The sequence below is a fragment of the Microtus oregoni genome, unplaced genomic scaffold (assembly GCF_018167655.1).
Source record: "Microtus oregoni isolate MIOR12 unplaced genomic scaffold, Mior012 000001F_ref0000356, whole genome shotgun sequence".
NCBI classification, from domain to species: domain Eukaryota; kingdom Metazoa; phylum Chordata; class Mammalia; order Rodentia; family Cricetidae; genus Microtus; species Microtus oregoni.
Window position 1 is genome coordinate 140859 of NW_024543060.1, and position 15871 is coordinate 156729.

General features: G+C 46.4%; 2 protein-coding genes across 2 annotated transcripts in view; one reads left to right on the plus strand and one right to left on the minus strand.

Annotated features, from left to right (window-relative positions):
- Positions 1-15871, plus strand: part of LOC121459088 (importin subunit alpha-4-like) — an 87754-nt gene that overhangs the window by 17354 nt on the left and 54529 nt on the right. The window lies entirely within an intron of this gene.
- Positions 5878-7163, minus strand: LOC121458078 (ADP-ribosylation factor-like protein 11). The gene is made up of 2 exons (XM_041667207.1): positions 7098-7163; positions 5878-6511 (listed from the first exon to the last, which is right to left on the minus strand). The coding sequence occupies exon 2, from the start codon at positions 6451-6453 to the stop codon at positions 5878-5880; it is 576 nt and encodes a 191-aa protein (XP_041523141.1). The 5' UTR covers positions 6454-6511; positions 7098-7163.

Genomic DNA, 15871 nt, shown 5'->3' on the forward strand with positions numbered 1-15871 from the left:
GTTTATGGGTTACAAGTCTGTTGAGCCAAGGCAAGAATTTGAGGCAGGGGCTGAAGCAGAGACCATGAAGGAAGGCCACTTACTGCCTCACTTCCTTGATGGGGGAAGAGTCTTTTGTTTTGTGTTAATTTCATTGGTTAAATAAAGAAACTGCCTTGGCCCTTTAATAGGACAGAAAATTAGGTAGGCGGAGTAGACAGAACAGAATGCTGGGAGAAAGAAGCCTAGTCAGTCAGTCGACATGATTCTCCCACTTCAGACAGACGCAGGTTAAGATCTTTCCTGTAAGCCACCTTGTGGTGTTACACAGATTATTAGAAATGGGTTAGATCAATATGTAAGAGCTAGCCAATAAGAGGCTGTAACTAATGGGCCAGGCAGTGTTTAAAAGAATACAGTTTCCGTGTAATTATTTCCGGTAAAGCTAGCCGGGTGGCGGAAGTGGCCTGCCACTCCTCACAACACTTCCTGTAGCTTGCTCAGCCATCTTTCTTACACAGCTCAGGTTAACCTGCCCTGGTGGAACTGCCCTCAGTGGGCTGGCTCCCCCCACACCAGTCACTGATGAAGAAAATGCCCACAGACAATCTGGTGGAGACATCTTCTCACTTGAGGTTCCTCTTCCCAGTTGACTCTAGCTTGTGTCAAGTTGAACAGAAAACTAACCGGGAGAGACTGCTTCTTTCCACAAGTCAAAAGGATAGAAACACTGTCAACACCTAAAGCCCATGGCTGTGCTGTGACCCAACTTCCTGATGGGTCCACCAATATATTTGAAAGGACAATGAGGACTACTGAGAACTCAAGAACAATGGCAATGGGGTTTCTGATCCTGCTGCACGTACTGGCTTTGTGGGAGCCTAGGCAGTTTGGATGCTCACCTTACTAGACCTGGAAGGAGGTGGGTGGTCCTTGGAGTTCCCACAGGGCAGGGAACCCTGATTGCTCTTTGGGCTGATGAGGGAGGGGGACTTGATTGGGGGAAGGGGAGGGAAATGGGAGGCGGTGGCGGGGAGGAGGCAGAAATCTTTAATAAATAAATAAAAAAGAAAAGTGCCTTGACTTGCAACTGTTCTTATAAAAACTTCAAACTGCTACCACACTGGAACATGGACTTTGTGGTGTCCTCAATCTGTGTTCCTAGGCCATGGTCACTCATTTTTGGCTTCAGAAAAAATCATCTTGTATCCCTTTTGAGTGAGATCAGTATTTTTCACACTGCCATTCATTAACCAGAAAAAAAGGGTAAAGTGGCTTTTTCCTGAATGTTTAAACCTTATAGAAAGACCGGGTTGCATCCTACACGAAGTGACTGCATATTGCATGTAACCGTGATTTTTATGTTCAGCTTTGCCCCGAGTGACTCCATTTTGCCACGGTGCCTGGCTCCATGTAGAGCGATAATGTGGATGAAGGAAGACTCTGTGTGGTACCATGCGCATAGGTACCACTTGTGAGGCACAGGCTGAGAAATAACTTATTCTAGGAGCTAAAAAAGAATCTCTGTAAATTTACCAAAGTCATTTAGGAGCACAGGCACATATGGCGTACCAGAAATACCAGAACCAAGGATTTCCGGAACACACCTGACCGAGCAAGGGTGCACATCCCACCATGAGGGTGTGCTATGGTCTGATGGTGATGGTCCCTTGAACCTGTCAAATGACCACTTGCTGTGTGCATCAAGGGACAGAAGGGTAGAGAACCCCCCCCCACTGTCTCTGGGGCTCTAGCTCAGCTTGTCTCCACTGCTCATTGTCTGTCCATCTGCCCACTCACCCAGACCTCACCTCCCTCTGCAGAGCTGAAGTCCTGCCCCCTGCATCTATAGCTCTACTCTGTGACCCTGTGACCCTGTGACCCTGCAGCCCCACTCTGCCCTTTCAGGAACTCTCCAGCTGGGTGGCTGTAGCTGCCTCTGTCTCCAGTTAGGCATCCTTGAAACCCTCACTCCCTCTGCAATCACTCTGAAACCTATAAACATACAGAGCATAATTCACATGTGGTGTGTGAGTTGAGGTTCAGCTCAAGGGTAGAGCTTAGCAAGTACAAGGCCCTGAGCACCCTCCTCAATTCCAAACAAACAGAAACCAACCAAACAAACACCATAAAATTGGAAAAGAAAAATCTGTGTTTGCTAATAGCTCAGAAGGGAAGCCTGGAGTAAGGAAGGGGTAGGTTGTGAAGTCTGGAGTAAGGAAGGGGTAGATTGTAACCAAGGAAATCGATGCAGTTTGTGAACCCAGTTAGGTCTCAAAGAAACTCAGGAAGAAAGACTGAGATGCCCATTTAACATATCAAAGCAGTCTCTGGCCCCAGGTGCTCTCAGCATCTCAAGTACCCCTTACAGAGTCCTGGCTGCTCTCAGCACTCCTCAACTCCACCCCCATCACCACCACCACCTGGTGCCCTACCCTAAACTTCTCCAGCACTTGAGCAAACTTCGTTTCCTTTCCCCAGCTTCTCTTTCCAACCTAACAGCCATTTTGGCCCCAGGCTGTCTTGGCTCCACTCCTTGATCCTCAGGGCCTGCTTGCTATCTCTACTCTTCTCTCTCTCTTCTCTCCCACTCCTCCCTCCCCCATGACTTAGTATATTCTGCTGGCCCTGTTCAGTCTGGACTCTTCCAGATTCCATCAGCTGTTCTCTCCCTCGTGTCCACAATAAAACCTTCCCTTCAACCATACCTGGCCTTGGCCATGTCCTCATTTTCATTCAAAGTCTGACCCTGAAGAAAGACCTAAACATCTCTATGTTGCTGGCATAGTGTGCTCATGCCTGTTTACATCCTAAGGCTTGCTTAATTTTTAAAACATGTGCATTATATCATTTGAAGAACATAACTTAGCCAGAGGGTCACATATACAGTTATTGTAACGTGTGAGTATCTTTCTCAAGAAACCCACACCTATAGCTTTGATGGGTACTATAATCTCTCTACCTTCCCTCTCCCTCCCTTCCTCCCTTCCCCACCCCTCCCATTCCTTCTACATACTGAAATTTCTCTTCAATCTTAAAAGCTTTCCTTGCCTCATCCTAAAATTCTTGTCTGTGGCATAGTCCAGCTTTACTGTGTGGTGGGTCCAAGTGGGGGGGGGGGAGAAGACCTTGGGCTGGGGGTGGCAGTGTTGAGCTGTCTCTGTTGTCCCTGAGAGGAGCTACTCTGGAAGTGTAGGACACAGTCAGGGACACAAGGCTTCCCCCTTGAAGATCACAGCTGCTCCTCTGGCTGCTCGGGCACGCACCAGCACGCCCCGATTAACTTTACAGTTGTACTGACTTATCCCAGCCCAGCCTGATTTTTCTCTAAAGCTTTATTTTTCCTGCTTTGTATCCCAGGAGGCCAGTGACCAGTGGAGAGACTCATCAAAACTGTGAGCTGGAGAGGGGCCAGGCTGAAGGGATGCTCAGGGCCGGCCTGTCAGTTATGTGTGTCTCCATCGGTTGGGTCTTTGCTGTCTACACACCCAGGGAAGTGGCAGCTCCATGCTCCACGGGTGCTTGTTAGAGGCAAGATAACCCAGATTCATTATCACTTGGTGCAGTTCCCTTCCTCCCCCTGGTACCTTGCATCCACACTTCCTCGGTCTTTTGTCAACTTCCAGCTTGGCCTATCAGCGGTCCCTCCCCACAAATCTCAAGAAGTCATAGACATTAAAATAGAAATGTCTTTCCAAACATGGGGTCCCAGGTCTGTAATCCCAGAAATCAGGAGACTGGGACTCAAGGAACATGATCTGGAGGACAGCCTGAGACTTTCCATATCCCTCACCATCCCTTGTGCTCACCCCTCATTCTGTAGATGCCTTGACCCAGGCACTCCCAGGATGCTGAGTCTTGTTGTTTTTTGCTTGTTTATAGCTCATACTCCTCCAGCGCAGGGAGGGGTTAACTCAGAACAAGAAACCCATTTCTAATGTGTGGATGTTTAGCTGTTAATAACACACACACAAAGGTTCCGTCTCACAACGTGGGCTACAAATGTGTCTGTAATACGTACCACAGCACATCTGTCCCCCCCATCCCTGGGCTGTAGAGAGAGAGTTGGAGAGAATGGCTGCTGTTGCCAGGATCTTCAGATTGATCACCCAGAACTCCTGGTCCACAGGTAGCAGTGGTTCCCTGGCTGAGTTTTGTTTCTTGGCTCCTTTCCCTCCTTCCTCTGCCTTCTTCCCCCACTTTCTCTCTTTCCCTTCCTTCCTACATTCCTTTGATCCTTCCTTCTCTCTTTCTTGATTTATGTACCCTGACCCTCTTTTCTCAGGGTCTTTCTCTGTAGACTGCCCCTCTTCCCAGTGTTGTGTGGCCACCAGGCAAGGGGAGTATTTGTTTTTGTTTTTGCCACAAACAAAGCACTCTTGCTATGTGCCTTTCATGAGAACTGAGATCTGATCTTTTCTGTTGTTATTCTTGATTCACATGGCAGCCCTGCTGCCCTGCAGCTCACAGTTCTCCTCATATGCCTGACTCCCAAACACTGGGGTTACAGAGAGACCCCACAGTCTTCCTGCACCCCTGATCCACCCCTGATCTCTACACCTGCTGCACCCCCATCCAGTGCTACAGATTGAGTCTGAAACCCTGTACATGCATTCGAGGCACTGAGCTGCATCCCAAGCTTGATATGATTGAAAACATTGTTAGGAATAATTGCTCATCAATGTGCTAGACTTTGGTGGCTTCTCATGGAAAACCTTATCTTCTCTGGGTGGATGGGGGTGGGGTGGGGGGCAAGGTGGGGGGAGGAGGATGAGGGGAGGGAGTGGGAATTGGGATTGGTATGTAAAATGAGAAAAGATAGTTAAAAAAATAATTAAAAAATATTTGCTTGATCTGGAGAGATGGCTCAGCGGTTAAGAGCTTTGCCTGCTCTTCTAAAGGTCCTGAGTTCAATTCCCAGCAACCACATGTGCTCACAACCATCTGTAATGAGATTTGGTGCCCCCTTCTGGCCTGCAGGGATACATGAACACTGAATACATAACAAATAAATAAATCTTTAAAAAAATATTTACTTATTTGCAGGGTGGGAGACACATGCTTGCCTATATATAACATATATAAATACATACATATACACATATGTGTATATATACATACATACTCACATATGTGTATATCTATATATAGCTACATGCCACAGCACATGTGTGAAGGACAAAGGACAATGTGTAGGAATCAGTTTTCTCTTTCCACCCTGTGGATTTTGGTGACCAAACCCAGGCCATTGGGCTCAGCAGCAGGCGCCATTACCTGCTAAGCCATCTTCCAGCCCCCATCGTCTCAGCTTTAAGGAAAGACATACGCTACAGAGAAGAAAAAGGGAGTACAAGTGGGGTCATTTTATTTTTTCACAACATAGGATGTAGGGCAGAGAAGGGCTCATCAGAGTTGGAGAGAAGGGTGAATCCTGGAAGGCCCCAGGGCCCTGGGGACACCTGCAGCACTGTGGGAGCTGAAGCCCCTCCTGGTGACAGTGACACCTAGGTCCAGGTGACACTCAGATGCACTTTTGAAACCTCTTTTCATTTGTGAGCTTGGTTCTCAGGTATTGTCACCAACTGTCACCTTCGCACTTGGTACTGAGCTGTTACCTGAGGCATTTTGAGGTTTTTTATGTTCCCACTGGCTATGATTATTCAAAAAAAAGCACCGGTTGATTTTCAGTATAGTGCTGATAGGAGTAAGTCCTGAGAAGAAAACATCCCGCCCAGGAGTAGAAGGATTTCGCATGTAGTAAACTGAGCTGTAGTTTCTCAAGGATCACTTGGCCTTTCCTGCTCATAGAAGCAAGGATAAACTGTTCCCCCTGCTCAGGGGGTCTGGCTGGCCCTGACCCCTGTCCTGCTCCAGCCTGGAGTCCCAGGCTAAGGCATTTCAGCAGGATCTCAGCAAGTGCTGCAGGCTCTGCAGGGCTTCCTGTAGCCCCTGGCCCGTGAGAGCACTGCAGGCCCGGAGCTCCCAGCAATGGTCTTGAAACCTTTCCAGGCCTAGCCTGTTTCTGATTTCAAGCAATGGAAGAGCATCAGGCGCCTCCTGCTTGTTGGCCAGTACCAAGAAAGGGACGCCGGCCATGTTGGGGTCTTCCAGGACTTCCTGGAGCTCAGCCACTGCCTCAGGCAAGCGGGCTTCATCGGTGCTGTCTAGCACATACACAAGGATGTCAATGCCTTCCAGGTAGTCCTTCCAGGTAGCCCTGAGCTGCGGCTGTCCCCCGATGTCCCAGAGAATCAGTGACACACGTCCAGGAGATTCAAGGGGCTCCACATTGAAGCCCACAGTGGGTGAGGTCTCCACCAGAGGATTGCCTTTCAGTTTGTATAGGATCATGGTCTTGCCAGCAGAGTCGAGGCCCATCATTACCACCTGGGCTTCTGCCTTGTGACCTCTGGAATTCACAGAGCCCATGGTGGCCTCTAATAAATCCAACTGCAGAAAGCCTGGGGCGCGCATAGGCTATTCTGTCTTCCTGAAGAAAGGCGAACCCATGCAGACACGCTGAGCGTCTACCCTAGAACGAAAGAAGTCGTTTCAGGGAAGGCGTTCAGACCCAGGCCGGGCCTTTGAAAGGTCCAGGAAGTGAGGAAGTATGAGTCTCTGATCTCTGGCGCGGGTGAAGGACTGTCTGAAGATACAGAAATCAGGTGTCCTTCCTAGGTAGTTAGAGAGGAAGCTGCCGCCAGACCCTGGTCAGTGGAGGAGGCAGAAACTGTTTTCAGTTTGCACCGTCTGAGGCCTCTGGCCCTTCTGGGTTCCTCCCTAGACCCAGAAGAGGCAGCACACTGCATTCCAGACAGAGTAGAGAAGCCGGGTCACTGAGTGCTGACTTTTTGGAACTCCTCCCAGGCCCAGCACACTGGCCTCTCTAATTTCTATTGACAACCTCTGCTGATGCAGGCGGATTTGAGTCTGAGCCAGGACGTTTTCTACACCATCTAGAAGGTCTCTAGAAACCCTAGTCTTTAAAGCCTACGGACTGTCTACAGTTTAGGAAGAACTTGGGGGAGGGAAGAGGGAGAAGACAGCACTCCTAGGAGTCTGCATCAAGGGCCCTTTTTCACTCCTGCCACGGGCAGGAGAGCAGGCACCGGAGTTACCTCTGTGGTGAGCCTGGTCTGTGGCAGGTGTCCCTCCGCCAAGGCACTCCTCCGCCATCAAGCTGCTCTCTGCTGGTCGCCAGTCCCAAGAGTGAGGCCTGAAGGAAGTGTGGTAACTGTTGCAATTTGTCCCTCTTCTGCTTCCTCTCTCAAGTGGTTAGGGCGGACATCCTCCCATAGTGGGGATGTGCCTCAGAGACATGGTAGTTCTCCAGTGGTTGGTGGAGCCCAGACCAGCACCAGTTCTCATTTTTGGCAGCTGAGTCCCAAGGTCTGTGGGGGATTGCGCAAGCGCAAGCGTTGCTGCTTTCTGTGACTCTTTGCCTTGACTCCTGTGACGGACCTCCGTGGGAATTCTGAACACAGGGGCACGTGCATCGGTACTTTTCTGGTGACTGGAGAGTCTTAGATTTGCAAAACGGTGAAGCTTGTAGCAATCAAAATGGAGTCACTTGTCAAGCCCCAACAAAAAAAGGAGGAAAAATGAATTAATGAATAATAAATAAGTAAATAAAGGAGGGGATCTCATGCATACATAACTGATAAGAATATTCATAAAAGACTAAAACCACAACCTTACACACACAAACACGCGCACGCACACACACACATGTGCACACACACATACACGCACACTCACATGCACACAATGGTTATACAAAGATGTCTGCCCAGCAACTGTTTTATCTTGGAATAGTACAACCCTTTTGATTTTTCTTTGTAGCCTAAGTGGTTTCAAAATAGTTTTGTAATCCTCTTATATTGGGTGTGTGCATGTGTGCACATGTGTATGTGTGTGTGTGGAATACAAGTATGTATGTGTGGGTATATCCACACGCACAAACATGTGCAGGCATGTGGAGGTCATAGGTCAATGTCAGGCATCCTCTTCAGTTACTCACTGCCTTATTTCCTAAGACAAGGTCTCTCACTGAACCCCCAAGGTCCTTGTATTTCTGTATACTTGAATCTCAGCCTTTCCTAAGGCAGCCCCTGTGGATCTCACTGACTTGGGTGCATGAACCCACATTGCAGTGCTTTGTTAGTACCAAATAAAGAACATTAGATGTCAGAGAATCCCTCTGTTTAGTCAGACAGAACCATATGTGTATTAAAATGTGCAGTGTGATTCTAAACAAAAAACTCTCCAAAAGTGTGTGTGTGTGTGTATGTGTGTGAGTATACACCACACACATACACACACACACACACACACACATATGTCAAGGAAAATCTAAATAACTGTTTATGCAGTGACACTATGGGAGGAAGGACTGTGGTGGTCTCACTTTATAGCTAGCTGCTCTTGATCTAGTGTCCCGAGGACCAGACCTACAGAAAAGCAACGTTAGCCATTGGTGAGGGTGATGCTGCAGCAGATGCTTTGCCTCTCCCTGGGCTCCATCTCTCTGTGGTCCACCATTGTCAGGTGCCATTGCCTATGTGCCTGAGCACTTTATATGTGGACTTCTCTTCCATTTTGTCATGCTACCTTCCTTTTATTTAGTCCTTATGTTGACTTTATCTCAAGATCCTAGGGGTGAGTAGTCCTGTGTAGAACAGGAGTTGGGCAGAGCCTGACTCAAAAGCTCTTTGCAGTTGGGCCGGTTGGCTGTATACCTTACCTCATGGGAGGAGGGAGCAGAGAGGGTAAAGCTACCCTAGCTAAGGCTGTGCAATTCTTCCCTAATTGCATGCTGTCTTGGGGTCTTGGGGGAGGGCCTAGAGGATGTAGGTGGGGATAAAGGAAGGAGACTCCAACTACACAGCCATGCAGAAGCTGCCCTCCCTCTTGGGTGCAGACCTTCTAAAGTGTCTGGTTAAGGTTACCTATGATCCTGCCTGTAAGCCACCCCCATTGGCCTGATACACCAACTGGTTCCCAGTGAACTCTGCAGGAATCGCTCTGTGGTTTATCCCTGGGACCTGAGGGGGAGGGGACATGTTATTTTTGTCTCTCCCAAGGAAGGGGTTTGGGCAACACAGTGCTATTTACAGTTTCATTCCTACATCTTCAAAATGGCCATTGGAAATGTGCTCTGTAGGGGAAGCCCCAGCCAATCATCTTGCTTGTAGGTCGGGGTCCCCTGAGGATATTTTTTACTAATAAATATTGCTGGTGTGCTCCCCCCCTTCCCTTCTGCTTTCCTGTTCTCCTCGGGAACTTCGGTTCTGTAAGTCTTTTCCTAATTAAAGCTGAATATTTTATTATAATTTCTGTCTGCCGTTCATTTATGCCGCTACAATGCTACAGAAAAATGAGGGGCCTTCCTTTGTTTTGGGGTTCAGCTGTAGCGAGGAACACAGCTGGAGGAAGACACCCATGAGTAAGTGGTCTGAAGAGGTGGGGGGCAGGAGGAGGCCCTGAACCAGAAGTCCTCTGAGATGACCTGTACTGAGCGAGTGGGCTGTTTCTTCCACCCAGAACGTGGGCTTATTCCTGTGTGGAGCATGCTTATTTCTGCCCATAACCTGTAGGCCAGGAGGGGACGTGGGTGTCTGTGTGAGTGTGGTGACAGAGAAGCCAGATAATGCAACCTTCATGAAAAAAATGTCATTTATAACCTGATGGGTAACAAATCGTTACTCACTATTTAGGAGGTGGAGGCAGGAAAATTAGAAAAAAGTCCAGAGTTTTCCTTGGCTCCATAATGAGTATGTGCTGGGTTACTGAGCTGGAGACTTTGTTTCAAAAGTAAAGAACACTGATGTATGAATGTAGAAAGGTCTATGCCAGTCACAGGGCACAGTAGACAGAAAATGGGAAGAAATTTTTCTTCTGTTTAGAGAATGTAATAATACCTATGTATTTATTTTCACATACTTTTTAAAAAAAGTAATCATCTATGTATAGGGGGCATACGGGTTCTGTTGCACCCTCTCAAAGGCCCCTTCTTCACACGCTTGTAAGTGTATTTGTGAGCACCCTCTTGCAGGTTTCCTAGCCGGCTGTTCTCACCGGAAGTGGCTGCGTTATTGTTCTCCACAGCCTCCCCCTCCCTAGGAAGGCAGAGATCTGGCTGTCCTAGCTTTCTAGTACTGGCCACAAGCATGGCATTCCCTGAAGCTGCGTATCTGTAGCGAACATACTAGAAGGAATATTTATCCTGGCAGCGGCACCTGGACGCTGCGCTGCCTTCCGTCAGGGCCAGTTCTCCAGTGCTCCTCAAATTGCTGGACCTGTCCTGGTACGGGATCTCACACCACTGCTCCGAGGTGCTGCGTGGATAGGATGGTCGCTTACACCTCCGCGGCTCTGGCCACATTCAGCTCTGCTCTTGGCTGCCTGGGCCATTTTGATGATCTTGGTGAACGGGAGTGATGCCCTTTATAGCTTTCACGGTCTTTTATTTCTCTCACTTCCTGTCTAAGCAGTTTCATGAATCCACAACACTTTCCTTCCCTATGTTCAGCTGGGTGCATATTAACAATGTTTGCCAATGACAGCCCAGGCTAATTATAGCTATGCTCCCAGTGGTTGTAATCAGAGTGTATATACACTCATGGGTTCTGATTGTTTTCATTTAAGATTGTATTGAAAATTACATGATCTTACTCCAATCTCCAGCAGAAATAGTGTAATGTCTTCATAATTATACTGTCGAGGATACTGTGAACTACTGTCCTCTGGGCACCGTAGGGGTTACATTCTAAATCCAAATTGTTGTGGTCACCTACAGGCCTTTCTCAAAATGGGATCTGTTGACAGGTGCTAGGTGGTGGGGAGAACCGTTAGACATTGATATGCGATTCTAGCCACTGTTTCTAGAGTCTCCCGATTTCTACTGCCCCTTTCTGGGACCGGAGCAAAGACAGAGTATACTGAGTATAGAGGGCTGGTTAAAGGGGGCACTCTCTCAATGCCACCATGGGGAAGTATTCACACCAGCTGAGGTAAGATTTGGTGATGATGTTCTTTTGGGGTTGCTCACCCTCCTATGATAATTCCTTATGAATATGACTGTAAGAAAGAAAATAAAACCCACAAACTCCTTGGTGCACTGACCCATACTTGGATGGAATTATTACTTGGTCTTTGTTGATACCCTGAGATGGATAGACATTTGTGAATTTCCATAAGAAAAGTCCATGCAACAATGTGGTTTATTACTGAAATCTACAAAGAGCAAAAACCAAACCAACCCAAAATATCCCCCTGCCCTCCAAAGGAAAGTGTTAAATTAGCGAGTTATTTCATCAGATAGATTACAGGGTTGTGGCTTCTGGGACAGAAGAAATGAACACTCCCTGTTGCCGAAGAGCCTTGACATATAGGATGCTGCAGTACCAATTCTGCTTTAGATTTACAGGATGCTTATCTCTTCCCCCCTCTCTCTGTTATAGGTTAGACTTCTTAGTGACACCCATGGCTGAGTTCTTTAGCGGTGACAGGAGGCAGTGGCTGACAGTACTGTCCCAGACCACTGTGGGACGGTGGCAGGGAGAGAGAGAGAGAGAGAGAGAGAGAGAGAGAGAGAGAGGAGAATGCAGTCTATCATGGTTGTCATCGTTACCCCTCTATCAGCTGCTGTTCCTTGACTCCTCAGTGTTAAGTGTTTCACTCCCTCCTTTCTCCTTTCGTCAGGACTGACACTTGAAGTCACAGCACACCTTGTGGTATGTGTGGGGCTCAGTGCAATGTTGTGGTACACTACAGGTTGGCCTTCGGCCCAGGCTCCCAAAGGAATGCATCTTTCCACATTTCTATTTATGATTATATGGACGGTGGGTCCTTACACAAAACAATTATCCACCTCCAAGTAGAACTAAAAGCCCAAAGAAAGAATGACGGCTGTCTTCTCCCATCTGTGTGTGTTCACACATTTCCTGCCCAGTGTCTTCCAGCCATTGTCACCTGTTTATCTCACTGGCCAGGGCATTGCTCCTGTCTCTCAGTATCTGAATAAAATAGCATTACTCTTAGTGAGAAGAAAGCAGGAGTGGCGTGAGATCAAAACACTATTGCTACATTTACCCTCCACCGTGTTCCATGTTAGCTTTTTGTTGCACAAGGCAATGCTGTCTTCCAAAGCCTTGGCCTTGGACCTGTGCTAACAGTGTTTATAGCTATGTGTGTGTGTGTGTGTGTGTGTGTATGCATATGTATGTGCACATGTGTACATGAAGCTGTGTCTTAGAGGGATGTTCCTGGTATCGCATCATGATCATGTGATGTGGAATTCCCTTCTGTATGCTGTGAATGACATTTGTTACTAAAGAATTTGCTTTGGGCCTACTGCAGCACAGAATATGGTAAGGTGGGAATTCCAAATAGATAGAGGAAAAAAGAAGGCGGAGTCAGGGAGAAGCCATGTAGCTGCCACAGGAGACAGATGCTGGACACCAGATGGAACCTTACCCATAGGCTACAACCTCATGGTGATACACAGATTAATAGAAACATTTAAATTAAGATATAAAAACTAGCTAGAAATATGCATAAGCTAATAGGCCAAACAATGTTGCAATTAATATAGTTTCAGTGTGGTTATTTCAGGTCTGGCATCCAGGAAATGAACAAGAAGCCTCTGACAACAGATTGGTAAACCAACGTGCCAGCTAAATCCACATACAAGCCGAGAGAGCTTGGAAAGGAATTCTTAATGCAAAAAAATCAAAGTTCAGCTGCATTTATTTTCCAGATAGGCTCTGTTTGCTGGTGGTGAGCAGGAGAGTTATGGCTTCTTTAAGAGTAGGCTTACTGACTCAGCATAAAAAAAACCTGGCAGCTTCCTGGTTTGTGCTGCTAGCTGCTTAATGGTGACATAAACCTGCTGTGACCCTGGAGCTTGGGCAGCATGCATGACTCTCAGAGGCAGCAAACATGCCTCTGCCATGTTGGGCTGAGTGAAGTCAACAGGCAGGACCCTGAAGTTAGTTCTGATCTCTACACCTGCTGCACCCCCATCCAGTGCTACAGATTGAGTCTGAAACCCTGTACATGCATTCGAGGCACTGAGCTGCATCCCAAGCTTGATATGATTGAAAACATTGTTAGGAATATTTGCTCATCAATGTGCTAGACTTTGGTGGCTTCTCATGGAAAACCTTATCTTCTCTGGGTGGATGGGGGTGGGATGGGGGGCAAGGTGGAGGGAGGAGGATGAGGGGAGGGAGTGGGAATTGGGATTGGTATGTAAAATGAGAAAAGATAGTGAAAAAAATAATTAAAAATATTTACTTGGGCTGGAGAGATGGCTCAGCGGTTAAGAGCTTTGCCTGCTCTTCTAAAGGTCATGAGTTCAATTCCCAGCAACCACATGTGCTCACAACCATTTGTAATGAGATTTAGTGCCCTCTTCTGACCTGCAGGGATACATGAACACTGAATACATAACAAATAAATAAATCTTTAAAAAAATATTCACTTATTTGGAGGGTGGGAGACACATGCTTGCCTATATATAACATATATAAATACATACATACACACATATACCTCCTGAATGCTAGGATTAAAGGCTTGTGCCACCACACTCGGCCCTCAGCATTTTCAGTATAAGGTGAAAGAGGTCTGAAGGTTGAAACAGGTTCATTGTGGTGTGTACATTCTGGACCTTGCGTCAGGAGTTTGTATGTAAGCTACATGTATTTGATGTTGGTATTCATAGTGTAAATGAGTACAAGGATAAGGTACAAGTTGAATGGTCTGTATAGATAGATATGCCCAACTTTACAGCAATTAGCATTTTAAAAATATGTTTATTAAAGAGCTTTTGTGGGGCTGGAGGGATGTCTCCACAGTCAAAGAGTACTTAACTGCTTAGAGGAGACCAGCTCTCTTCAAACAAATTGGAGCAAAAGGCATTACTCTTTGCTGAACCAATATTGAAGACCTGTAATCCATGTTTGAGAGTCTGAGACAGGGAGGAGGAAGGGTCACTGCATTTGAGGCCAGCCCAAGCTGTGTAGGGAGACCTTGCTTCAAAAACTCTACCCAGACCCCAGAAGACAGTGCTTTCTTTTTGTACATTCTCAAAGTTTTTCCAAAAGGCTTAACTTGATAATCATCAGGAATCTATAAAAGTCTTATCGGTTAAAATGGAGCATCATAGCAGACAGCTCTGATGATTTCTTGAGAGCTTTTGGGTTTTACAGGTATAGAGGCATGTTCGTAAATTCATTCATTACTTGAACACTCAGCTGAAGAATGATGTCATAAGGAATTGATTATGTAAAAGGGTCCTGAAATATACTGTGGGGTGCAGAAGGCCTTTGTGGCCCATTTCAGTGAGAATTCACACCACTTACGCTCCTCAATACCAGTCACCCCACTGTCACCATCTTCTTGCTGCTGAACTGTGGCATCTGTCCACTGTCAGGATTTTAATGTCTAAGAAAGTACTAGGTATATATCCTAGTTAGGGTTTCTATTGCTGTGATAAAACACCATGACCAAAAGCAAAGTTGGGGAGGAAGGGTTTATTTGGTTTACACTTCCACATCATAGTCCGCCATTGAAGGAAGTCAGGACAGGATCTTAAGCAGGTCAGAAACCTGGAGGCAGGAACTGATTTAGAGACCGTGGAGGATGCTGCTCACTGGCTTGCTTCTCATGGCTTGCTCAGCCTGCTTTCTTATTGAACCAAGGATCAACATGGAAGGAGGCACCACCAACAATGGACCCACCCCCCATCAATCACTAATTAAGAAAATGTTCTATAGCAGGGTCTTATGGAGGGAGACATTTTCTCAGTTGAAGCTCATTCTTTTCAGATAACTCTAGCTTGTGTCAAGTTGACATAAAATTAGCCTGCATGGTATGTGGGTTTTTTTTTCCCAATTTGAATCAGGTTTCATTCACTAATTTTATTTTCAAGTAGCTTTATTGAAGGATAATTAAAGTAATGATAAACTGCCTGTTTGTCATATGTGTACATCATGAAGTGTTCACCAAATCAAGATGACAGGAATACTCTTAATTCTTTAGTTTTTATTTGTGTGTATGTGAGGTGGGAGGGGTAGGGACTAAGAGGGAGGCCAGAAATGGGAGTTAGATTCCACCCCTCATCTGAGGTATAAGCAATTATGAGCTACCTAATGTGGGTGCTGAGACTTGAACTCAGGTCCTCTGTAAGAGCAACAGGTGCTTTTACCACTGAGTCATCTCTGTGTTTCTAGTAATCACACTTTGTACTTTTTCTAATTTGATTAGCATTCTTGAATGAAATTATTCCATAGTGCTGCTCTAAGAGTTTAAATTCTTGAGACACAGAGTCCCTTATGAGGCACAGACTGCCTGGTGCCCAAGTGGTTTAGAAGAAGCTGTCAGATCCCCTGGGACTGAAATTGTTCTTAACAGAGAGAAAGGGAGAGGAAAGAGGGGGAGGGAAAGAGGGAGTGAGGAGGAAAGGAACATAGAATTCCTTTAGTAAGTAAGGGTTGGGGAGCTGGCTCAGCAGTTAAGAACTGTATGTGGCTCAAAGTTCTTAGATGTTACTAATATGTATTTTATTCCTTGTTGTTGCTACATAGTTAATGAATAGAGTACATTGTATTTGTTGATCTGTTTTAGTTTCCCATAGTCCTTCTATACACACCTGTTTTTTTAATTTTTGTACTAGATAGCAAACACAGGGCTTTGCACAAGTAGGCAAGTGCTCTACCACGGAGCTGCAACACTAGACCTCCTTTTAACCATCCTGTAGGCAGCATCTCAGGTGGTTTTCATGTGTATTTATTTCTCTGATATGTTTGCTGGTCATTGTCTCCCTTTGGAGAAATTACTACCTAGCATATCTGCCATGCTTTCATAGTGTAATTTGTCTTTTTAT

Coding starts and splice junctions, on each gene's coding strand:
- LOC121458078 (XM_041667207.1), bottom strand. CDS start 6,453: ATGCGCGCCCCAGGCTTTCTGCAGTTGGATTTATTAGAGGCCACCATG.